This window comes from Oncorhynchus mykiss, chromosome 10 (assembly GCF_057628025.1).
Source record: "Oncorhynchus mykiss isolate SJ-2025 chromosome 10, ASM5762802v1, whole genome shotgun sequence".
NCBI lineage: Eukaryota > Metazoa > Chordata > Actinopteri > Salmoniformes > Salmonidae > Oncorhynchus > Oncorhynchus mykiss.
In genome coordinates, this window is record NC_143031.1 from 3,408,642 (window position 1) to 3,435,000 (window position 26,359).

The 26,359-nt window shown below is 46.1% G+C and overlaps 1 protein-coding gene and 1 pseudogene across 3 annotated transcripts in view; both read right to left on the bottom strand.

Moving 5' to 3' along the window:
• LOC118936903 (exosome complex component RRP43-like) overlaps positions 1 to 6,232 on the bottom strand; it is a 78,366-nt pseudogene extending 72,134 nt beyond the window's left edge. Inside the window, exons 1-3 of the transcript XR_016484067.1 lie at positions 6,127 to 6,232; positions 3,457 to 3,531; positions 2,397 to 2,503 (exon numbers count right to left, since the gene is read on the bottom strand). The product of XR_016484067.1 is annotated as an exosome complex component RRP43-like (transcript). The remainder of the gene's footprint in view (positions 1 to 2,396; positions 2,504 to 3,456; positions 3,532 to 6,126) is intronic.
• Positions 6,233 to 20,435: 14,203 nt separating this feature from the next.
• Positions 20,436 to 26,359, bottom strand: part of LOC149979911 (uncharacterized) — a 7,200-nt gene continuing 1,276 nt past the window's right edge. For both annotated transcript variants that reach the window (XM_090188589.1, XM_090188588.1), the window contains exon 2: positions 20,436 to 26,328. In XM_090188589.1, the coding sequence (XP_090044715.1) occupies positions 22,999 to 25,218 (2,220 nt within the window). In that variant the 5' untranslated portion in view covers positions 25,219 to 26,328 and the 3' untranslated portion in view covers positions 20,436 to 22,998. The remainder of the gene's footprint in view (positions 26,329 to 26,359) is intronic.

Below are 26,359 nucleotides of genomic sequence, written 5' to 3' on the forward strand. Positions count from 1 at the left end.
AGTGGTTGGTTTCAGACTGGTTTAAGGGTTGATTGGGGCCTAAGGAAGGGGTTGGTTTCAGACTGGTTTAAGGGTTGGTTGGGGCCTAAGGAGGGGGTTGGTTTCAGACTGGTTTAAGGGTTGATTGGGGCCTAAGGAAGGGGTTGGTTTCAGACTGGTTTAAGGGTTGATTGGGGCCTAAGGAAGGGGTTGGTTTTAGGGTTGATTGGGGCCTAGGGAAGGGGTTGGTTTCAGACTGGTTTAAGGGTTGATTGGGGCCTAAGGAAGGGGTTAACCAGAAGTGGGTTGATTGGGACCTAGGGAAGGGGTTGGTTTCAGACTGGTTTAAGGGTTGATTGGGGCCTAAGGAAGGGGTTAACCAGAAGTGGGTTGATTGGGGCCTAGGGAAGGGGTTGGTTCAGACTGGTTTAAGGGTTGATTGGGGCCTAAGGAAGGGGTTGGTTTCAGACTGGTTTAAGGGTTGCTTGGGGCCTAGGGAAGGGGTTGGTTTCAGACTGGTTTAAGGGTTGATTGGGGCCTAGGGAAGGGGTTGGTTTCAGACTGGTTTAAGGGTTGATTGGGGCCTAGGGAATGGTTGGTTTCAGACTGGTTGAAGAGTTGATTGGGGCCTAAGGAAGTGGTTGGTTTCCGACTGGTTTAAGGGTTGATTTGGGCCTAGGGAAGGGGTTGGTTTCAGACTGGTTGAAGAGTTGATTGGGGCCTAAGGAAGTGGTTGGTTTCCGACTGGTTTAAGGGTTGTTGGGGCCTAGGGAAGTGGTTATAGCAGGGACCATCAACTTTCAGCCGTGGGACAATTTATTTTATTGAGCGGATGGCCATTGGCCGGAACATAATTACAAATCATTTGATAAAATATCTTTTCACATACACCATGTGTGTACAAAACATTAGGAACACCTTCCTAATATTGAGTCGCACCCCCTTTTTCCCTCAGAACAACATCAGTTTGTCGGGGCATGGACTCTACAAGGTGTGGGAAGTGTTCCACAGGGATGCTGGCTCATGTTGACTCCAACGCTTCCCACAGTTGTGTCAAGTTGGCTGGATGTCCTTTGGGTGGTGGACCATTCTTGATACACACAGGAAACTGTTGAGTGTGGAAAAATCCAGCAGCGTTGCAGTTCTTGACACACACAGCACCTACCATACCTGTTCAAAGGCACTTTATCTTGCCCATTCACCCTCTCATGGCACACACACACAATTCATACCTTAATAATCATAGGTTTCACCTGGTCAATCTGTCATGGAAAGAACAGGTGTTCCTAATGTTTTGTACACTCAATTTCTTTATTGTACTTTGGAGCTGATTTCCATAATTAAAATGACTTGGAGCTGATTTGCTGGTGTTTAACCAGGACACAGGTTTCGCTAGGTTCCGGTGTTTAACCAGGACACAGGTTCCGGTGTTTAACCAGGACACAGGTTCCGCTAGGTTGCGGTGTTTAACCAGGACACAGGTTCCGCTAGGTTCCGGTGTTTAACCAGGACACAGGTTCTGCTAGGTTGCGGTGTTTAACCAGGACACAGGTTCTGCTAGGTTGCGGTGTTTAACCAGGACACAGGTTCCGCTAGGTTCTGGTGTTTATCCAGGACACAGGTTCCGCTAGGTTCTGGTGTTTATCCAGGACACAGGTTCCGCTAGGTTCTGGTGTTTAACCAGGACAGAGGTTCCGCTAGGTTCTGGTGTTTATCCAGGACACAGGTTCCGCTAGGTTCTGGTGTTTAACCAGGACAGAGGTTCCGCTAGGTTCTGGTGTTTATCCAGGACACAGGTTCCGCTAGGTTCTGGTGTTTATCCAGGACACAGGTTCCGCTAGGTTCTGGTGTTTATCCAGGACACAGGTTCCGCTAGGTTCTGGTGTTTGTCCAGGACACAGGTTCCGCTAGGTTCTGGTGTTTGTCCAGGACACAGGTTCCGCTAGGTTCTGGTGTTTATCCAGGACACAGGTTCCGCTAGGTTCTGGTGTTTAACCAGGACAGAGGTTCCGGTGTTTAAAGTTGTTTTGCTCAGAAGAATCACCCTCGGGCCAAATTTGTATATGGGAAGAGGGGGTAGTTTGGGCAGTGTCTATGGGAAGAGGTGGTAGAGGGGGGGGGGGGGTAGTTTGGGCAGTGTCTATGGGAAGAGGTGGTAGAGGGGGGGGGGGGGGTAGTTTGGGCAGTGTCTATGGGAAGAGGTGGTGGGGGGGGGGGTAGTTTGGGCAGTGTCTATGGGAAGAGGTGGTAGAGGGGGGGGTAGTTTGGGCAGTGTCTATGGGAAGAGGTGGTGGGGGGGGGGGTAGTTTGGGCAGTGTCTATGGGAAGAGGTGGTAGAGGGGGGGGGGGGTAGTTTGGGCAGTGTCTATGGGAAGAGGTGGTGGTTAGCTACCTTCAGGGAACTGTATGTTTCTGACCTGGTTTGTGGGGGGCACAGAGTCCCTCTTCCTCGTCTGTTACCACGGTGATTGTGGATGTGCACAGACTCTCCTCTTCAGCTGTGGGGTCAACAACCAGTATAGAGCTACACAGGACAGATACCACCACTATAGAGCTACACAGGACAGATACAACCAGTATAGAGCTACACAGGACAGATACAACCAGTATAGAGCTACACAGGACAGATACAACCAGTATAGAGCTACACAGGACAGATACAACCAGTATAGAGCTACACAGGACAGATACAACCCATATAGAGCTACACAGGACAGATACCACTGCTATAGAGCTACACAGGACAGATACCACCAGTATAGAGCTACACAGGACAGATACAACCAGTATAGAGCTACACAGGACAGATACAACCAGTATAGAGCTACACAGGACAGATACAACCAGTATAGAGCTACACAGGACAGATACCACCGCTATAGAGCTACACAGGACAGATACCACCGCTATAGAGCTACACAGGACAGATACAACCAGTATAGAGCTACACAGGACAGATACCACCAGTATAGAGCTACACAGGACAGATACAACCAGTATAGAGCTACACAGGACAGATACAACCCATATAGAGCTACACAGGACAGATACCACTGCTATAGAGCTACACAGGACAGATACCACCGCTATATAGCTACACAGGACAGATACCACCAGTATAGAGCTACACAGGACAGATACCACCAGTATAGAGCTACACAGGACAGATACCACCAGTATAGAGCTACACAGGACAGATACAACCAGTATAGAGCTACACAGGACAGATACCACCGCTATAGAGCTACACAGGACAGATACCACCGCTATAGAGCTACACAGGACAGATACCACCGCTATAGAGCTACACAGGACAGATACAACACTGTTACAACCACAGTATACATATCTATGGTTAAAACTCACATCATCATAAGTCCATGGTAAAGGTTTCAATGGGCTTCCTCTTCTATGGATGGAAATGGGTCCGTCCTGAGTGACGGGGTGAATGGAAGGAAGATACTTACTCATCAACACACAGCGAAGGAGGCCCCTACAGGGTGTTCAGAACTCTGCTGTTCTCCTGGTTAACCGTCACCTCGGGGAGACGAGCTGTGAGGCAGAGGAGAAAACAACATGGGACAACGGGAACACTACGTACTCAAGTCATTTTTACCCTGATTTAATCAGGAATGCCTCACGACTGTCTGGTTTTCTGAGCGAGGTTATAATCACGAGGTCAGTTCTATTTCATTCAAATGAACCGCTCTACTTTCTTCCATGCTGTGGCATTCTTCTCTGAGATGGGAGAGCACAACACATCTAATGTATAGATGGGAGAGCACAACACAGCTAATGTATAGATGGGAGAGCACAACACATCTAATGTATAGATGGGAGAGAACAACACATCTAATGTATAGATGGGAGAGCACAACACAGCTAATGTATAGATGGGAGAGCACAACACAGCTAATGTATAGATGGGAGAGCACAACACAACACATCCAATGTATAGATGGGAGAGCACAGCACATCTAATGTATAGATGGGAGAGCACAACACATCTAATGTATAGATGGGAGAGCACAGCACATCTAATGTATAGATGGGAGAGCACAACACAGCTAATGTATAGATGGGAGAGCACAGCACATCTAATGTATAGATGGGAGAGCACAACACAGCTAATGTATAGATGGGAGAGCACAACACAATGCATCTAATGTATAGATGGGAGAGCACAACACAGCACATCTAATGTATAGATGGGAGAGCACAGCACATCTAATGTATAGATGGGAGAGCACAACACAATGCATCTAATGTATAGATGGGAGAGCACAGCACATCTAATGTATAGATGGGAGAGCACAGCACATCTAATGTATAGATGGGAGAGCACAACACAATGCATCTAATGTATAGATGGGAGAGCACAACACATCTAATGTATAGATGGGAGAGAACAACACATCTAATGTATAGATGGAGAGCACAACACAGCTAATGTATAGATGGGAGAGCACAACACAGCTAATGTATAGATGGGAGAGCACAACACAGCTAATGTATAGATGGGAGAGCACAACACAACACATCTAATGTATAGATGGGAGAGCACAACACAGCTAATGTATAGATGGGAGAGAACAACACATCTAATGTATAGATGGGAGAGCACAACACAGCTAATGTATAGATGGGAGAGCACAACACAACACATCTAATGTATAGATGGGAGAGCACAACACAGCTAATGTATAGATGGGAGAGCACAACACAGCTAATGTATAGATGGGAGAGAACAACACATCTAATGTATAGATGGAGAGCACAACACAGCTAATGTATAGATGGGAGAGCACAACACAGCTAATGTATAGATGGGAGAGCACAACACAGCTAATGTATAGATGGAGAGCACAACACAGCTAATGTATAGATGGGAGAGCACAACACAGCTAATGTATAGATGGGAGAGCACAACACAACACATCTAATGTATAGATGGGAGAGCACAGCACATCTAATGTATAGATGGGAGAGCACAGCACATCTAATGTATAGATGGGAGAGCACAACACAGCTAATGTATAGATGGGAGAGCACAACACAATGCATCTAATGTATAGATGGGAGAGCACAACACAGCACATCTAATGTATAGATGGGAGAGCACAGCACATCTAATGTATAGATGGGAGAGCACAGCACATCTAATGTATAGATGGGAGAGCACAGCACATCTAATGTATAGATGGGAGAGCACAGCACATCTAATGTATAGATGGGAGAGCACAGCACATCTAATGTATAGATGGGAGAGCACAACACAGCTAATGTATAGATGGGAGAGCACAACACAATGCATCTAATGTATAGATGGGAGAGCACAACACAGCACATCTAATGTATAGATGGGAGAGCACAGCACATCTAATGTATAGATGGGAGAGCACAGCACATCTAATGTATAGATGGGAGAGCACAGCACATCTAATGTATAGATGGGAGAGCACAGCACATCTAATGTATAGATGGGAGAGCACAACACAATGCATCTAATGTATAGATGGGAGAGCACAGCACATCTAATGTATAGATGGGAGAGCACAACACATCTAATGTATAGATGGGAGAGAACAACACATCTAATGTATAGATGGAGAGCACAACACAGCTAATGTATAGATGGGAGAGCACAACACAGCTAATGTATAGATGGGAGAGCACAACACAGCTAATGTATAGATGGGAGAGCACAACACAATGCATCTAATGTATAGATGGGAGAGCACAACACAACACATCTAATGTATAGATGGGAGAGCACAACACAGCTAATGTATAGATGGGAGAGAACAACACATCTAATGTATAGATGGAGAGCACAACACAGCTAATGTATAGATGGGAGAGCACAACACAGCTAATGTATAGATGGGAGAGAACAACACATCTAATGTATAGATGGAGAGCACAACACAGCTAATGTATAGATGGGAGAGCACAACACAGCTAATGTATAGATGGGAGAGCACAACACAACACATCTAATGTATAGATGGGAGAGCACAGCATATCTAATGTATAGATGGGAGAGCACAGCACATCTAATGTATAGATGGGAGAGCACAACACAGCTAATGTATAGATGGGAGAGCACAGCAAGCCCCTTGTATCTGTAATGTCAGCAGGTCTCACCGCTCTTAAGAGCAGCCAGCAGGGCGATGAGACAGGCATCCAACGTGTTATCATAGTGGTCCAGACACACGGTGTCACGGTACAGAGCCCAGCACAGCAGAGCCAAGTATCAGAATCACAGCTGAGAAGCACAATCAATACCAGTCAATCTGAGGGCGTTGCCTACAGTAAAATCAAATTGTATTTGTCACGTGCAGAATACAACTTCATTTTTTAAATTGAACCTTTATTTAAGATACATTCATTCAGATTTAAAATCTCTTTTTCAAGAGCGTCCTGGCCAAGATAGGCAGCACCAAGTCAATACAAAAATTACAGACAGACAACATGAAAAACTACAAGTAATCTAGTAAAAACCATAGAATTCACAAGATTATAAAACAGAAAATTAAAAACATTGACAGGTCAGGGAATCAGCCTCAAGATCCTTCATCAGTGATTTAAAAACACCAATCGGGACAAGTTCTTCCAGTTTAAAAGTATTTTGTAAGGCGTTCCAAGACGGTGGCGCAGAGGACATAAAAGCCCTTTTACCAAATTCAGTTCGGACATTTGGAACAGTTAGCGGGATAAAGTCCAGCAAACGAAGAGACGACCCACCACATTTCTGAACAAAAAAATGGCCAAATAAAAAGGTAGTAAACCCAAAATGGCTTTGTAAATAAAAGTATACCAGTGCCTGAGCCTACGCATGACTAGAGAAGGCCAGCCAACCCTGGTATACAAAGTGCAGTGGTGCGTAAAGGTTTTGCAGTTTAAAATAAATCTCAAAGTGCCATGGTAAAGAGTGTCAATTGATTTCAAACACTGAGCGGAAGCATTCATATATAAAATATCCTCATAGTCTAGTAAAGGCATAAATGTAGCCGATACTAGCCTCCTGGCTTCAAAAGAAAAACAGGCCTTATTCCTAAAATAAATCCCAATTTCAGCTTCATTTTTTTTGTAAGATGTTGAATATGCAATTTAAAAGAGAAGCCGTCATCAATTAAAATTCCAAGATATTTACATGAGGTTACAACCTCAATCTCCTTGCCCTGTCAGGTAGTAATAGGTGAAAGGTTCAGAGGTCTAGAGAGAGAGAGGAGGTGGAGGAGGAGAGAGAGAGAGAGAGAGAGAGGAGGCGGAGGAGGAGAGAGAGAGAGGAGGTGGAGGGGTAGAGAGAGAGGAGGCGGAGGAGGAGAGAGAGAGGAGGTGGAAGGGTAGAGAGAGAGGAGGCGGAGGAGGAGAGAGGGGAGGCGGAGGAGGAGAGAGAGAGGAGGTGGAGGGGTAGAGAGAGAGGAGGCGGAGGAGAGAGAGAGGAGGCGGAGGAGGAGAGAGGGGAGGCGGAGAGGGGAGGCGGAGGAGGAGAGAGAGGGGAGGTGGAGAGAGAGAGGACGCGGAGGAGAGAGAGAGAGGAGGTGGAGGAGGAGGGAGAGGAGGTGAAGGGGTAGAGAGGGTTCAGAGATAGTGTGTGTCGGGGGAAAGATTGAATGAGAAGGACCCCTTTGTTTGTAAGGGTAGTAAAGAACCTACATTCATCACTGTGGATCATGTCTACTTGAGTGTTGATCCTAGTTCTTCTACTCACCTATATTCAATGTAGTGGTTCTGAATTCACCCAGCTCCCTTCCATCAGGCCTGCAGTTCTCTTTCTGCAGATAACAATAACCCCCTCAAGTTACTCTCGTAGTACCATCACGTTCAGGGCATCCTATTCTAGCAGTCAACGTAACGTGTGTCAACATCACACTGGCAGGTGGAAAGTAGAATACTTGTAGAGAAGATACCACTCTGCCGTTGCACTGGTTTACACTGAGCTGTACCTCAGCCATTTTGGAATGTGTCAACCCATCAGTCCCTTTGTTGTTCAACGTAACTGTGGTTTACTGCTAGCATGAGGACAAAAGGAACGTTTTCAGAGAAAACTAACAGTATTTCAATGTAGCGATGATTACGTTCTGTCCTCAGTGCAGCTCTGTGTTAACATGCGTAACGGTACGGTCGTATCTTCTGGCAAGTTCAATACAAGTAACAACCAATGTGATTTATATATGCAGTACTCACCATATAACTACTGTGGTATTCCAAGGGCTCGGCAGTTCTGATGAAAATTATTAAAGTAGTTGGTAAACTAGAATTACCTGATTTTAATTAATGTCCACTTTCAAAGAAGCTAGATTACAAGTAGCCGGGTTAGTTGTTAGAGAGTGAATCTGCATAGGATGCTAGAAAGCGTAAACATTATTAACCTGCGTGTCAAACAAACCACTCTTCATTGGGATCAGAATAGTTTATCATATCGGAAAAATCTGACAACTTCTGACAGTTCATGTACATTGTTAATACTGTAACGACCCTGGGTTTATAAGCGCGGAAATCGACCCTGCAGTCGATAGCGCGCCGGACCACGGGCTCGAAGGTCGAGGGTTCGAGACCTGCTCACTGCTGTTTCATTACAATACTCTAGATTAGTTTAATGAATGCAAAAAAATAACTTGTGAAAGTTCCCGTGCTATCAATTCACATTTTACACCTTGAAATCGTTTGTTTTAAAGAAGATGTAAGTAAACCGTAAAGAATATGTTTTCGCACACATTTCACCCTCCAAGCCAGCAAGGGGTCGTAGTTTTATTAGATGTAAGAAAACGGAATCGCTTTGGTCCGTCTTGTACCTGTTTAATGTAGTTTTCTGCACGGATTTATTTCCACTTCGGTGTTTCTCTGCGACTGGAAGTAAACTTCAACCCGTATTATAAACCTCAGTGGATACGCTACCTACAATAATCGAAATATAAAACACAGTCTTTGCCTCGTCCTCCAAACAGTCTTTTAACACGGAACGGTACAGATCCGCTGCTGTGTTGGAATGGAGGAATGGAACACAGTGGATTGTCTTCACTGTCAGATCGCACTGGCTGCTTTGATCGTGGTAAGTGTGTTACACTGCAGCGTTTGTATAGCAGGCTATGGCGTGTTGTTCATGTCAGTCTGTAGTAGCCTGCCTTGTCATTCCTTATAACAGGTTGCTGAACTATCAGAAAGAGGAAAGAGGGCCCTTCTGCGTGCCTCCCAATCAATTCATCAATCATAGCGTTGAATACTTTCCCATGTAATATTTCTAAATGTCTCTGTTTACATATTGACAAAAAGATAGGTCTGTTTTGGTTCCATTGATTCTAACCATCTTTATTTAACCTTTTATTTAACTCGGCAAATCAGTTAAGAACAAATTCTTATTTACAATGACAGCCTAGGAACAGTGGGTTAACTGCCTTGTTCAGGGGCTGAACGACAGATTTTTACCTTGGGGAATCGGGGATTCAATCTAGCAACCTTACTGTTACTGGCCAAATGCTCTAACCTCTAGGCTACCTGCCAACCCTGATCTAGAACAATCTAGAACCTGAATCTCAGCACTGTTGTGGTCCTGTTTTGCTGGTAGCCCATCTGAGTGCTGGTGGACCTGAAGCGTCATGAGAAGGAGAAGTACTTCCTGACGGCAGCCGGAGAGACGGAGCCGTTCCCCAGCCACAGCTCCTTGAAACTGTCCGTGGTTGTGCCTGCTTACAACGAAGAGTCACGAAGTCAGTGAGTGGGTTGGCACACAGATAAACAGTGATCGAGAGAGAGTGGCAGACAGACAGCTAGACAGTCTGGCAGACAGACAGCTAGACAGTCTGGCAGACATACAGCTAGACAGTCTGGCAGACATACAGCTAGACAGTCTGGCAGACATACAGCTAGACAGTCTGGCAGGCAGACAGCTAGACAGTCTGGCAGATAGACAGCTAGACAGTCTGGCAGACAGACAGCTAGACAGTCTGGCAGACAGACAGCTAGACAGTCTGGCAGACAGACAGCTAGACAGTCTGGCAGACAGACAGCTAGACAGGCTGGCAGACAGACAGCTACACAGGCTGGCAGACAGACAGCTAGACAGGCTGGCAGGCTGAGAGACAGAGAGAGACTGAGACAGAGAGAGACTGAGAGAGAGAGAGACACAGAGAGAGAGACACAGAGAGAGAGAGAGACAGAGAGAGAGAGACACAGAGAGGGAGACACAGAGAGGGAGACACAGAGAGGGAGACAGAGAGGGAGACAGAGAGGGAGACAGAGAGAGAGACTGAGAGAGCGAGACACAGAGAGAGAGACACAGAGAGAGAGACAGAGAGAGAGACACAGAGAGAGACACTGAGAGAGAGAGACACTGAGAGAGAGAGAGAGAGAGAGAGAGAGAGAGAGAGAGAGAGAGAGAGAGAGAGAGAGAGAGAGGCAGAGCAGAGGTCAGGATCAGAGCTCCTGCATTTTTCAGCATTTTCTTTAAAAAAGATAGGTTAGGAGTTAGATAAACTTGGATTTTTTGTCAGGAACACATACTGGATTCTACCCTCTTCAACATAACCCCTACTTCAAATCAAAACTTAAAACCTACAACCTCATTTTGGACGGAATTACGGAATCACCTGGAAAGTTCACAACAACCAAGGATTTTTTACCCTATACAGCAAATTCTCTGGAAAACAACAGAAACCTGAAAACACCATCCAACCTGGAACTGAGTGAGTAATGTTTAGTCTGAAACAATATTTTATTTCCAAAAGCCAAGAAGAAAAATACACAACATTACTTTATAAGGACTGAATTCTAACATAATTCTGCCAAGCTTGATACAGCTTCAACTAGCACTGACGTGTCAAGTGAGAGGTGTCAAAGCCCATTAGCCCAACAATGGCAGGAGAGTCACACAGTCTACCCCAACCAAATGGAGAGGCCTTAGAAGCTCCCTCCCGCTGTTCAGAGGTAATTAAAATACAGTACCCTTTGCATGTAAAGAATGATAAGGCAAGAAAAGACCACAAGAAGAAGCTCCTTATGGAAAATCAAGAGACACTTTTTGCTGACTATTACAAAAATGGGAACATCAGCAACCTCATCTTCCACACAAACCATCCCCTGGCATGGCACAGTGCTATATTAGCACACTACCCCTTTGTTACGAGAGGGGGGATTAACGAGGGGTGGAAACTCAGAATACTTGATAACGAGGACTCTGAGTTAAGTAATATAAATATCTATAAATCCGGATCAGTAATGGTACAGAATAACCACAAACAGTTTCAGCTGGACTTTCACCTAATCAAAGAATTAGCCCAGCAGGAGAAGCTCTGCCTTGATAATGATACCCCCACACAGAGCGGGTCAGACCAGACCTCTTCATTATGTAACCCCACAGATGAGCAACCCCCAGTGGAGAGTCAACCTCCCAGCACAGATTACCACTCCCTCATTGAAATGAAGGACAAATTCACCCAGCTGGAGGTAAGACAGGTGGAGCTGGAACAGCAGGTGATTACACTTCAGTCAGCGCAGACCCAGACAACAGTCCAGCACAACAACAGCCCCTTAACCAGACCCGGAGAGCTGGAGGTGGACAGAGACATATCTGCACTTTGGACAGTGGTGAGACAAATACAACAGGAGAAAGAGGAGCAGAACAGAGCACTAGAGGAGAGTATCAGACTGCTGGTGGAGGAGAGGTTGAGGGGGATGGAGGAGAAGTTGATGGGGACGGCGTGTGACAGAGAACAACCCACTAGAGAGGTGGCCACCCCCACAGAGAAGCCAGCAGAACAGCCCACTTCAGCACCCAACAAAAGTCTCGACACCACAGCAGAACAGTCCACACCAGACCCTGAACATAGAGTCGACACCACAGCAGAACAGTCCACACCAGACCCTGACCATAGAGTCGAAATCACAGCAGAACAGACAAATGAAGAACCCCAAGCCCAGAGGCTCTCACCCCCTCTGAGCACCCCCCCTGTCAGCCACCCTGATAGCCCTTTTGACAACCCCCCCACACCCACTGAGGACAAACACAAGACACAGATTGTACTACTTATGGACTCAAATGGGAAATATATAGAAGAAAAAAAACTTTTTCCCAAACACAGTGTGTCTAAACTCTGGTGTCCAAACACCCAGCGTGCCCTCGACCTTCTGTCTGAGGCCAAACTAGGCTCACCCAGCCACATAATAATACACACAGGCACAAACGACCTGAGAGCACTGCAGGAAAGAGTGGCCACAGCACTGAAGAGAGTGATTGAAAAGGCTTCTTCTACTTTCCCCAACGCACAAGTGGTTATCTCCACCCTGCTACCACGAAAAGACTTCCACCCTGCCACAATACAGCGGGTAAATGCAAGTATTTCCCGTGACTGTGCCTCAAAACCAAACGTTTTCCTGGCCCACCACTCCACCCTGGACTTGAACAGCCTCTATGACCAGGTCCACCTCTACAAGGCAGCAGTGCCCACCTTTGCCCGAACTCTAAAGGACATCGCTCTCAAACGTATCCCCAACACTTCACACAGGAGCAACAGATCAATAGACACCCCATCCAGACCAGCGAGACACCCTCCCAGATCTGCAGGACCCCCCCCTGGACCTACACATAGAGGACCCACGCCAAGAGGAATTACATCCAGACCACAGTACACCCAGACACATCCACACCCCCACCCCAACCAATCAACACCCCCCCACGTCAACCATGCCCACACCCCATTTAGGCCCACCCAGGTCAGACCTATGCCACTCCTGCCCACCCCATGCACCCCACCCCCGCAAAGAGGGCCTCAACATGGAAGCCACACATACGCCCAGGTAGTGAGCGGGCAAACAGTCCCAACCCCCACTCTCACACTCGCCGAAGCCAATGGCATGTACCAGATGCTCAGCAGGCTCTGCTCACACTTACTGGCCTGAGGCCAAACCACGACCAACAACATTGGACACTCTATGGAACAAAAAGCCTTCACTATATTATCATGGAATATCCAAGGCCTGAGGTCATCTGCCTTTGGCCTAAAGAGCAGAAACCCGGACTTCACCAAAGAAATCGGTAATACAGACATTGTCATCCTGCAAGAAACCTGGTATAGAGGAGACGGACCCACTGGTTGCCCTCTAGGTTACAGAGAGCTGGTAGTCCCATCCACCAAACTACCAGGTGTGAAACAGGGAAGGGACTCAGGGGGTATGCTAATTTGGTATAGAGCAGACCTAACTCACTCCATTAAATTAATCAAAACAGGAACATTTTACATTTGGCTAGAAATTCAAAAGGAAATTATCCTAACAGAGAAAAATGTCCTCCTGTGTGCTACCTATATCCCCCCACTAGAATCCCCATATTTTAATGAAGACAGCTTCTCCATCCTGGAGGGGGAAATCAATCATTTCCAGGCCCAGGGACATGTACTAGTCTGTGGCGACCTAAATGCCAGAACCGGACAAGAACCTGACACCCTAAGCACACAGGGGGACAAACACCTGCCTGGAGGTGACAGCATTCCCTCCCACATATGCCCCCCTAGGCACAACTATGACAACATAACCAACAAAAACGGGTCACAACTCCTGCAGCTCTGTCGCACGCTGGGTATGTACATAGTCAACGGTAGGCTTCGAGGGGACTCCTATGGTAGGTACACCTATAGCTCATCTCTTGGCAGTAGTACTGTAGACTACTTTATCACCGACCTCAACCCAGAGTCTCTCAGAGCGTTCACAGTCAGCCCACTGACACCCCTATCAGACCACAGCAAAATCACAGTCTACTTAAACAGAGCAATAATCAATCATGAGGCATCAAAGCCAAAGGAACTGAGTAACATTAAGAAATGCTATAGATGGAAGGAATGCAGTTTGGAAACCTACCAAAAAACAATTAGGCAACAACAAATTCAATCCCTTTTAGACAATTTCCTGGGTAAAACGTTCCGCTGTAATAGTGAAGGTGTAAACTTGGCAGTAGAAAATCTTAACAGTATATTTGACCTCTCAGCTTCCCTATCAAATCTAAAAATCTCAAATAGAAAACCGAAGAAAATTAACAATAATGACAAATGGTTTGATGAAGAATGCAAAAATCTAAGAAAGAAATTGAGAAACCTGTCCAACCAAAAACATAGAGACCCGGAAAACCTGAGTCTACGCCTTCACTATGGTGAATCACTAAAACAATACAGAAATACACTACGGAAAAAGAAGGAACAGCATGTCAGAAATCAGCTCAATGCAATTGAAGAATCCATAGACTCTAACCACTTCTGGGAAAATTGGAAAACACTAAACAAACAACAACAAGAAGAATTATCTATCCAAAATGGAGATGTATGGGTAAACCACTTCTCCAATCTTTTTGGCTCTATAACAAAGAATAAAGAGCAAAAACATATACATGATCAAATACAGATCTTAGAATCATCTATTAAAGACTACCAGAACCCACTGGATTATCCAATTACATTGAATGAGTTACAGGACAAAATAAAAACCCTCCAACCCAAAAAGGCCTGTGGTGTTGATGGTATCCTCAATGAAATGATCAAATATACAGACAACAAATTCCAATTGGCTATACTAAAACTCTTTAACATCATACTTAGCTCTGGCATCTTCCCCAATATTTGGAACCAAGGACTGATCACCCCAATCCACAAAAGTGGAGACAAATTTGACCCCAATAACTACCGTGGAATATGTGTCAACAGTAACCTTGGGAAAATCCTCTGCATTATTATTAACAGCAGACTCGTACATTTCCTCAATGAAAACAATGTACTGAGCAAATGCCAAATTGGCTTTTTACCAAATTACCGTACAACAGACCATGTATTCACCCTGCACACCCTAATTGACAACCAAACAAACCAAAACAAAGGCAAAGTCTTCTCATGCTTTGTTGATTTCAAAAAAGCCTTCGACTCAATCTGGCATGAGGGTCTGCTATACAAACTGATGGAAAGTGGTGTTGGGGGTAAAACATACGACATTATAAAATCCATGTACACAAACAACAAGTGTGCGGTTAAAATTGGCAAAAAACACACACATTTCTTCACACAGGGTCGTGGGGTTAGACAGGGATGCAGTTTAAGCCCCACCCTCTTCAACATATATATCAACGAATTGGCGCGGGCACTAGAAAAGTCTGCAGCACCCGGCCTCCCCCTGCTAGAATCCGAAGTCAAATGTCTGCTGTTTGCCGATGATCTGGTGCTTCTGTCACCAACCAAGGAGGGCCTACAGCAGCACCTAGATCTTATGCACAGATTCTGTCAGACCTGGGCCCTGACAGTAAATCTCAGTAAGACCAAAATAATGGTGTTCCAAAAAAGGTCCAGTCACCAGGACCACAAATACAAATTCAATCTAGACACTGTTGCCCTAGAGCACACAAAAAACTATACATACCTTGGCCTAAACATCAGCGCCACAGGTAACTTCCACAAAGCTGTGAACGATCTGAGAGACAAGGCAAGAAGGGCATTCTATGCCATCAAAAGAAACATAAATTTCAACATACCAATTAGGATTTGGCTAAAAATACTTGAATCAGTCATAGAGCCCATTGCCCTTTATGGTTGTGAGGTCTGGGGTCCGCTCACCAACCAAGACTTCACAAAATGGGACAAACACCAAATTGAGACTCTGCACGCAGAATTCTGCAAAAATATCCTCCGTGTACAACGTAGAACACCAAATAATGCATGCAGAGCAGAATTAGGCCGATACCCACTAATTATCAAAATCCAGAAAAGAGCCGTTAAATTCTACAACCACCTAAAAGGAAGTGATTCACAAACCTTCCATAACAAAGCCATCACCTACAGAGAGATGAACCTGGAGAAGAGTCCCCTAAGCAAGCTGGTCCTGGGGCTCTGTTCACAAACACAAACACACCCTACAGAGCCCCAGGACAACAGCACAATTAGACCCAACCAAATCATGAGAAAACAAAAAGATAATTACTTGACACATTGGAAAGAATTAACAAAAAAACAGAGCAAACTAGAATGCTATTTGGCCCTAAACAGAGAGTACACAGCGGCAGAATACCTGACCACTGTGACTGACCCAAAATTAAGGAAAGCTTTGACTATGTACAGACTCAGTGAGCATAGCCTTGCTATTGAGAAAGGCCGCCGTAGGCAGACATGGCTCTCAAGAGAAGACAGGCTATGTGCTCACTGCCCACAAAATGAGGTGGAAACTGAGCTGCACTTCCTAACCTCCTGCCCAATGTATGACCATATTAGAGAGACATATTTCCCTCAGATTACACAGATCCACAAAGAATTCGAAAACAAATCCAAATTTGAAAAACTCCCATATCTACTGGGTGAAATTCCACAGTGTGCCATCACAGCAGCAAGATTTGTGACCTGTTGCCACGAGAAAAGGGCAACCAGTGAAGAACACACACCATTGTAAATACAACCCATATTTATGCTTATTTATTTTATCTTGTGTCCTTTAACCATTTGTACATTGTTAAAACACTGTATATATATATATAATATGACATTTGTAATGTCTTTACTGTTTTGAAACCTCTGTATGTGTAATGTTTACTGTTAATTTTTGTTGTTTTTCACTTTATATTTTCACTTTGTATGTTGTCTACCTCACTTGCTTTGGCAATGTTAACACATGTTTCCCATGCCAATAAAGCCCTTGAATTGAATTGAATTGAATTGAGAGAGACACTGAGAGAGAGAGACACTGAGAGAGAGAGACACTGAGAGAGAGACACAGAGAGAGAGAGAGACACAGAGAGAGACACAGAGAGAGAGACACAGAGAGAGCGACACAGAGAGAGAGACACAGAGAGAGACACAGAGAGAGACACAGGGAGAGAGACACAGGGAGAGAGAGACACAAAGAGAGAGAGAGACACAGAGAGAGAGAGATACACAGAGAGAGACACAGAGAGTGAGAGACAGTGGTAGTCTAGTGTTTAGTGTAGGGGGGGGGGGCAGGTAGCCTAGTAGTTAGAGTGTAGGGGGGGGGGGGGGGGCAGGTAGGCTAGTGGTTAGAGTGTAGGGGGGGCAGGGTAGTCTAGTGGTTAGAGTGTAGGGGGGGTAGTCTAGTGGTTAGAGTGTAAGAGGGGCAGGTAGTTTAGTGGTTAGAGTGTAGTCTAGTGGTTACAGTATAGGGGGGGCAGGGTAGTCTAGTGGTTAGAGTGTCCAACCAACGTTATGATACCTACTGTACTGGAGTGTCCCCACCTGTCCAACCAGCGTTATGATACCTACTGTACTGGAGTGTCCCCACCCCCCACCTGTCCAACCAACGTTATGGTACCTACTGTACTGGAGTGTCCCCACCTGTCCAACCAACGTTATGATACCTACTGTACTGGAGTGTCCCCACTTCCCACCTGTCCAACCAACGTTATGATACCTACTGTACTGGAGTGTCCCCACCTGTCCAACCAGCGTTATGATACCTACTGTACTGGAGTGTCCCCACCCCCCACCTGTCCAACCAACGTTATGGTACCTACTGTACTGGAGTGTCCCCACCTGTCCAACCAACGTTATGATACCTACTGTACTGGAGTGTCCCCACTTCCCACCTGTCCAACCAACGTTATGATACCTACTGTACTGGAGTGTCCCCACCTGTCCAACCAACGTTATGATACCTACTGTACTGGAGTGTCCCCACCCCCCACCTGTCCAACCAATGTTATGATACCTACTGTACTGGAGTGTCCCCACCTGTCCAACCATGTTATGATACCTACTGTACTGGAGTGTCCCCACCTGTCCAACCAACATTATGATACCTACTGTACTGGAGTGTCCCCACTTCCCACCTGTCCAACCAACGTTATGGTATCTACTGTACTGGAGTGTCCCCACTTCCCACCTGTCCAACCAACGTTATGGTACCTACTGTACTGGAGTGTCCCCACCTCCCACCTGTCCAACCAACGTAATGATACCTACTGTACTGGAGTGTCCCCACCTGTCCAACCAACGTTATGGTACCTACTGTACTGGAGTGTCCCCACCTCCCACCTGTCCAACCAACGTTATGATACCTACTGTACTGGAGTGTCCCCACCTGTCCAACCAACGTTATGATACCTACTGTACTGGAGTGTCCCCACCTGTCCAACCAACGTTATGATACCTACTGTACTGGAGTGTCCCCACCTGTCCAACCAACGTTATGATACCTACTGTACTGGAGTGTCTCCACCTGTCCAACCAACATTATGATACCTACTGTACTGGAGTGTCCCCATTTCCCTCCTGTCCAACCAACGTTATGATACCTACTGTACTGGAGTGTCTCCACCTGTCCAACCAACGTTATGATACCTACTGTACTGGAGTGTCCCCACCTGTCCAACCAACATTATGATACCTACTGTACTGGAGTGTCCCCACTTCCCACCTGTCCAACCAACGTTATGGTACCTACTGTACTGGAGTGTCCCCACCTGTCCAACCAACGTTATGATACCTACTGTACTGGAGTGTCCCCATTTCCCTCCTGTCCAACCAACGTTATGATACCTACTGTACTGGAGTGTCCCCACCTGTCCAACCATGTTATGATACCTACTGTACTGGAGTGTCCCCACCTGTCCAACCAACGTTATGATACCTACTGTACTGGAATGTCCCCACTTCCCACCTGTCCAACCAACGTTATGGTACCTACTGTACTGGAGTGTCCCCACCTGTCCAACCAACGTTATGATACCTACTGTACTGGAGTGTCCCCACTTCCCACCTGTCCAACCAACGTTATGATACCTACTGTACTCGAGTGTCCCCACTTGTCCAACCAACGTTATGATACCTACTGTACTGGAGTGTCCCCACCTGTCCAACCAACGTTATGATACCTACTGTACTGTATGTAGTGCACTACTATAGACCAGAGCCCTATGGAACCCTATTCCCTATGTAGTGCACTACGTTGGACCATAGCACTATGGAACCCTATCTCTGGTCTAAAGTAGTGTACTATATATAGGGAACAGAGTTCCATAGGGCTCTGGTCTAAAGTAGTGCACTATATAGGGTATAGGGTGCCATAGGGCTCTGGTCTAAAGTAGTGTACTATATATAGGGAATAGGGTTCCATAGGGCTCTGGTCTAAAGTAGTGCACTATATAGGGTATAGGGTGCCATAGGGCTCTGGTCTAAAGTAGTGTACTATATATAGGGAATAGGGTTCCATAGTGCTCTGGTCTAAAGTAGTGTACTATATAGGGAATAGGGTTCCATAGGGCTCTGGTCTAAAGTAGTGCACTATATAGGGAACAGGGGCCATTCAGGATCCATGAAGGCAGAGAGTTATTGCTGTCTGACTAAATGAAGTCTTGTTCTCGTGGGAGGCTGAGGTTTGGTGCAGGGCAGGCTCGAGCCACGGGGAGTGGATCCTGTTTGTCCTGCTGTCTGTCTGTCTGCATGTCTCTCTCTACCCTCTATCTTTCTGCCCCCTTTCCTCTCCCCCTCTCTCTCCCCTCTTTTCTCCTCTCTCTCTCCCCTCTCTCTCCCCCCTCCTCTCTCTCTCCCCTCCTCTCTCTCTACCCCCTCCTCTCTCTCTCCCCTCCTCTCTCTCTCCCCCCTCCTCTCTCTCTCTCCCCCCTCCTCTCTCTCTCTCCCCTCTCTCCAGGGGCAGACTGGGACCCAAAAATCAGCCCTGCCATTCCTTACATACAGGCCCATTTTTTCCTCCATTATTATACAATTATAATTTTGTGGGGGAAAACCCAAATTAGACAGACCCACTGGGATAGAATTGGCCCAGCCCATCTGTCATTTGCCTGAAATTCCAGATGGCCAGTCGGCCCCTGCCTGTCTCCCCCCTCTCTCTTTCTCTCTCTGTGTCTGCTGCACCTCCCTGTCAGGAAGTCATTTTTCCATACAGTCTTTATATATCTTATTCTATGCCATTTATGATTGGTTTAGCCCCTAGGCAGTGTATTAGTCAGTGTATTTTGTGTAATTTATTTTCTATCTTAAATAGCCAAGTTTCTATGCAAAGGGGGATGAAGAGGGATGAGAAATATTTGTGAACTATTTCATACTGAGATGACACGCATTCACTGCGTGATGCGCTCTCCTCCGTTATGTTATACCTTGAATCAGGATACGCTGACAGGTCTCCCGACCTCGTTTTTCCACTATGTTCTGGTCTTAGACGATCCGTCTGTCCCGAGAAATATGATTTGAGAAAATCCATCGATATGGATGCTCTTAATAATATCGGACGTATTGTTCCGTTCCACAACAGTTGTTGTAAACTGTGAAACTGTCAAACTTCTAGACTCGCTGTCGCCAGCCAGGCTTGCGTCATTAACTGGATCAGTCACAGCACTCACACAATACGGGGTGTATCCATCCGCAATGAAAAATAGTCTGAGTGAAGCGTCTCTAAACGAGGCTACTGTTAGTGTTCAAATACTGGAGAGTTGAGACCAAATCACGGACGCTGGACAGAGTGGATTTCAGTTGTAACGAAAGACAGTTTTAATGAGTCAGAGATATCTTGTCCCGCAGTTTTACGTGCACGGACCTAGTTCACATAACTCGGCAAGGAGCCAGGTGAAAAAGAGGCCTATACAATGGTTACATACATTTTTATACATAGAATAAAGTAGGTGGAGTCTTGTCGTTTCGGTCTTCTTGACTGGTCGGAGGGTTGGAGGCGGGCCTTGCTCTAGCCAGAGCGGGCCCCATTGGTGCACAGCAAAAGTTCTTTGCTCTTGGGACCGGCCAGTTAGAGGGAGATGAGATGTGTGTTTATATAAGGAAGAGGGGGTCAGTCTTCTGGCTGGGTGTATGTGTTCTTACGACGGAATGTCTTTGTTTATATGAGCTATGTGTATGAATATTTATATAACAAATCCCCCTCTTCACGTCTATTAGACGTGAAAACTATAGCAGAAAGGTGGCGGTTGCAATCGTGGGTATACATAAGGTGGTGCTCCTAACCTTGTCTGATTTGCATGGTGGGTCTGTAGGTGTAGTGCTACGTTTGGGACGGGAGTGATTGGAGGGAGTGATATCAGGAAAGGAGTTAGGGACATGTGTAGGGGTTGGTGTATGTGATGTGGCAGGGTGAAATAGTTGTTCAATTAACCATGTGAAAGTCCTAGGGTTACTCCAAATATCAGTATGAATATCACAAATAAGGGACCAGATATCCCCAGCCTCACCCAGAGAGGGAGAAATTTCCCTCTAACTGGGCGAGGTTCCCTTCTCAGGGGAGGCGGAGTTTGATGCCGCATCACCTGAGGAAGGAGTGTCTTCATTTGGAATCGAATTTAGGCCGCTCAAATCAGCTCTGACTTCAGTCAGTGTTCTAGAAGGAATTGGGGCTGGGGTGCAATGTGTAAGGCGGTGTCAAGGTGTGCCTGATTTACCTTTGACCTGGACCGAGTGTGAAGTAACCTCCTTCACTTCGTACGGTCCAGTCCACCTGGGTTCCAGCCACTTTCTCTTGTGGACTGTAACCCTCACCCCGTCACCAACCTTTACCTTCAGTAGTGTCGTGTCCCCCGGCAGCTCCCCCTCCTGGACCTTGTGAACCTGGGTAGAGAGTGCTGCAGAGAGAACCGTCAGTTTTTTCACATAATTAGACATTACAATTTGTTGTACATCAAGGGCGGGCATATGACCTCCCTCCCTTGGTGGACCATGCATGACTCTACCAGTCATTATCCCAAAGCTATCTTAGCTTTTGGTTTGACGTTCCACCAGATTTTGGGATTGGGGCCTGTACACAGATCCAAATCTGTGGGTTATGCCAAATCTTTCTTCCACCTGTCTCAGGTGTTTGTTAAATGTGAGCCATTTGTCAAATTTGATTTGTCTTGGGATGCCATACCTGGGTATTAGTTTGGTTTGTAGCCACTTAAAGACTGACCTAGCATCCTCCCCTTTTGTTATTATTGCCTCTACCCATTTGGAGAACCTATCTACTATGACTAGGAGATAGAGTTTGCCTTTAGATAAATTTTCGGGGCCCATGTCGGTGTAGTCTATACTAATATCCTGAAAACATGCATTAGGTGTTACGTATGAGCCCATTGGTGTTTGATATGGTTTCTTTGGGTTGTGTCTGTCACAACCATTGCATTCGTCACAAAATAAATCATCGTCATAAAATAAGTCAGTCATATTTTTTATGTGAGGGTGCCACCAGATGTGCGAGGCCTTTTTGGAGGGTCTTTAGTTTGCCTTCGTGTGTGGGGCCATGTGTTTCTCATAAAAGTTCTGGGTCCATCAGTGTGGCCTGCTTCATGGGCATGGGCTGAGTCTGTATAGATATTCAGTCTTTCCTTTTCCTCTGATGAGGACCTGCGTCAATCCGATGATTTCAGCTAATTTGGCCGATGCTGGTTGAGGGATGATGGCTGATTGAAGGGTGACATCACGAGGTGAGCTGTTTTTTTTCAATAGCTTTTGCTACTGCAGCAACGTATCTGGAGCATGTTGACTGTCCTACCTCAATGTGGTCAAGTTTGAAGAGTAGTACATCAAGACCCTTCTCTCCCCCTCTTGTTTCTGGAATAGGACGGATGAGGTGAATCCTTCCCTTCCAGAAACATCCAAATGGAACTTGTTCTTGTAGTCAGGTGCAGTCAGAGCTGCTGCCGCTGATAGATCCGTTTTCAGGAGTGCTATGGCTGTTGATGCTTCAGCCGTCCAGGCCAGGGGTGCATGGAGGTTCCTTGATCGTAGGATGACCGGTGCTGCCACCCCCTCTGGGCCACACCCAATGGTACAACACCTGATAGGTGGGGTCAGGTGCATCATGTCTTCGTCCCAGTCTGCAGTGAAGAGGCAGTCATCAGTTTCTGTTGCATTGAGTGTGCAATGGATCTCAGCTTGGGGAGTCTTATATGGGTGCAGAGTGTAGATTTGAGCTTTCAGTTGGTTGAACTTAAACTGGATGTGAGGGGTGGCAGGCCCTGTGGGTAGGCATTTTAGCCAGTACACTTCTTGGGCTTCAGACAGTGTGGTCATCGGCAGGAGTGGCATCCTCATCATTCTTACTGGGTGATCAGGTGTTGAAGTGGGAGGGTTGGTTGTAATCTTGCTGCTCCTGCTGCATGTGGCTAGATTCTGGGTGGTTGTATGCTGGCTGTTGCTGATGCATGGGTGTGGGTCCTGGTAGCTGATGTTGCAGAGGTGGGTTTCCCCCACTTCCTCTTGCTCTCCATTGCTGTTGCTGCGGGGAGAGTGGTTTCATGCAATCTCTGGCAAAATGACCGGTAATTCCGCAGTTAAAACACTGGTAGTTTCCCCCTCTGTGTTGTCCAGTGTAGGGACCCCGTCGAGCCCATACTGGGTGTTGTTGTTGCAGGATATACTGCTGTGGGGGAGGGTATTGGGGTGGTGGGGCTGCCTGCTGTTGGATCATCTGAGAGACAGTCTGTGCCACGATTTGGGAGATGTCTGTTTTGGTTCCCGGCTCCTTCGTTTCTTCCGCCACCATCTGTTTCTTAGGTTTTTCTCCTTGTTGTGCTTCCTTCAATTGGAGTTTCAGGAGTTGTACCTGGAGGGACTGCACCTGGCTCTCAGCACCCCCTCTTTCCTTGTTGTGCTGGGTCACATGGTGGTGCACATGAGTGTTGAATTGGGTCAGAGGAAGTGCAAACAACCCTACCGTTCCTCTGAGTTTGGTTTTAACATCTCCGGGACACCCGTTGACCACCATTTCCTTCCACATGCTGAGTGTGGTATCAGTGTGATCGAATGGTTCTTCGTGGACCGATCTCCATGTGGTCTTAGCCCTGTCCAGGTATGCTGCAGGTTGCTCACCTGGGTTGATTGTAAAGGAGGATAAGGTGGCATGGTTTCTTTCTGTAGGGTATGCTCTCCGTAGAACTTCCCATAATCTGGTACGGAAGTGGTCTATGGGCAGTGTTGGGGCCCGCCATCCAAGGTCAGCTGCTGTCATGAGGGCCTCCATGGTTCCGTGGTCGGTGGCTCTTGCTAGAAGTGCTTTCATGTCTCCTAGGCAGAGTTGCAGGCCTGACGTAAGTGTCTGCAGTTGAAGTAGCCACGCTGAAGCTCCTCCATGTAGGCTAGGCATCTGTCCCATCAGTGTTGTTAAATCAGTCATTTTCCAGGGCTGGTACTCCACAGTGTGTGCATCACCTGGTGTCGGTCGCAGGGGGTACTGTCCTGCCATCTCCTGCTCTCGCTCTCTTCTATCAGCAATTCTGGAGGACCGACGGAGTGTTTCGGACCCCATTGATTCGGTAACTTTGGTTACTGTTCCTCTCATTATGCTTTCCACACGGTAGGCTCCCTCTCTGTTGTTATCTTGGTTAGCTATTAGCTCCCTGAGTTCCTTAGCTCGAGCTATTGATGATTTCAGCAGCTCCTGCATCTTAGTCACGTTTGGAGCTCCCATCGGAGCTGGGGTGAGCACCATGTCAATTTCTTCTTCGTTTTCGATATCCATGTTCTGATGACAGTCCTCCCTATCCGTCTGATAGAAGTGGTTTGAATCTAATCTTGTTTGTAAGTGTCCTCTGGTTTCAGAGGTGAGAGAGTTCACAGAGGAGCATTGCGGCCTCCGTTCCTGGGGGAGGTCTCCTGCTCCTGGAATCCCAGTTTCGAACTGTTCACATACCATATGGCCAGCCGTTATCCCCAGGGTAATTTCCCCTTTTAACTCCCCTTGGTCTATTCTCAGAACTGGAGCCTGTATTGTGGGAGGTGCCCTGGGCAGGAATGGGTTGTGTGACGGGCTCCGGTGATTTTGTCCCTTTGAGTATGGCGGGGGCTGAACTGCCTCCATTGTCAATTGTGGATATAGTGAGGGAGAAACGGCCACAGGGGGAGCCGTGGGCAAGTTCTCAGGCGGAGCTTTAACATCCCCCGACGCCACAATAGCCACGCCCATCATGTCTGGTGTGTTTTTGGGCAGCACCCTCCTACTCTCCTGTATGGCCCATGTACCTATCTTGAGCTCCCCCTCTGCTCTCTCTCTCTCTCTTGTACCTACTTTTTTGAACCTGTGTATGTTGTTTCTCTCCGCCTCACTCGCTTTTGCATGCTCTACTGCGTCCTCTAATTCTGTCTGCATATCTTGGAGTTTCCCCCCTGTAGGTGGTCCTCCGCTAAAATAACCTGCTTGTGTCCATCTTATCCGTAATCCTTTCCACACTTTCTCCACTTTCCCATACTGTTTTTTACCTCCCGCTCTATCAATCATACTCTGATCTAAATAATCATTGAATTTTAGTTTGGGCGTGGTAGCTGCAGACATTTTATCTAGTTCGTCTGATAATGTGTATAATGCGTTATTTAGGTATATTCAATCCTTACTATGTGGTGTTTATTTCTATCGTTGTATGCTTAGCCTGTCCCTGGTCGAGACAAAGGGGGTTATCAATATGTGACGCCCGCCACGTGTGTATTTCACCGGTATTTTATTTGAATTTGTTCAGCGATTCGTTTAGGTATTTTCTATAAATGATTCTGCGATTTCCCTTTGGAACAATATATCAGTGAATATATGCGGTTCTATAACAATTTTCAGAGTAATTCTAGCTCTTTAGGAAATATCGATAGAATTTCTAGACAACTAAGAGTTGTTCAGTGAATTATTTAAATACTTTCTGTAAACAATTCAGTAAATTCCTTTATGAACTTATATCAGTAAATTCGAGCGATTCTATAGCAATTGTCAGAATAATTCTATATATTTAGGAAATATGGATAGAATAGAAAAACCCCAAAATCAGTGTGTAGCTTTTAGCGTCTGTAAAACAAAGTCTGTATTAAGCTCGGCGGCTTATTTAAATACTTTCTAGAAACAATTCAGTAAGTTCCTTTATGAACTTATATCAGTAAATTCCAGCGATTCTATAGCAATTGTCAGAATAATTTTAAACTTTAGGCAATATCAACAGGAATGAAAAAAAAACGAAAATCAGTATTTCGGCCCGGCTGCTGTCAATCAAAATTGCACGGCCATTCGATACTAAGGTGGCTTTGTCTACCAGCACGTGTGCATAATAGCCCAGTTACGTATCCCAACCTACTCCGCGACAAACGTTTCTTTCAATTTAATTTCCCCCATCTCCAAATCATGGAATGTCAACTCTGGTTCATCTTATGTTTATTGTTTGATGTGCAATAGCCACATCATTCCCGATCTCTGTCTAGTGGAAGGCCAAACTTACATATCCTGTATCTACTCGACTACACCTCTTACAAAACCTATTAAATAATACACAGCTTTTTTAATAGGGCATTTTTCATGCAGATTCATTCAATCCAACCACACCTCCACAAGACCTATTCGATGTTATATGTATCAACAGGAGATTTTACTTGCAGATCCGGTTCATCTATCATTCAACTATAACCACACCTCCACAAGACCTTATTCGATAGTACAGAAC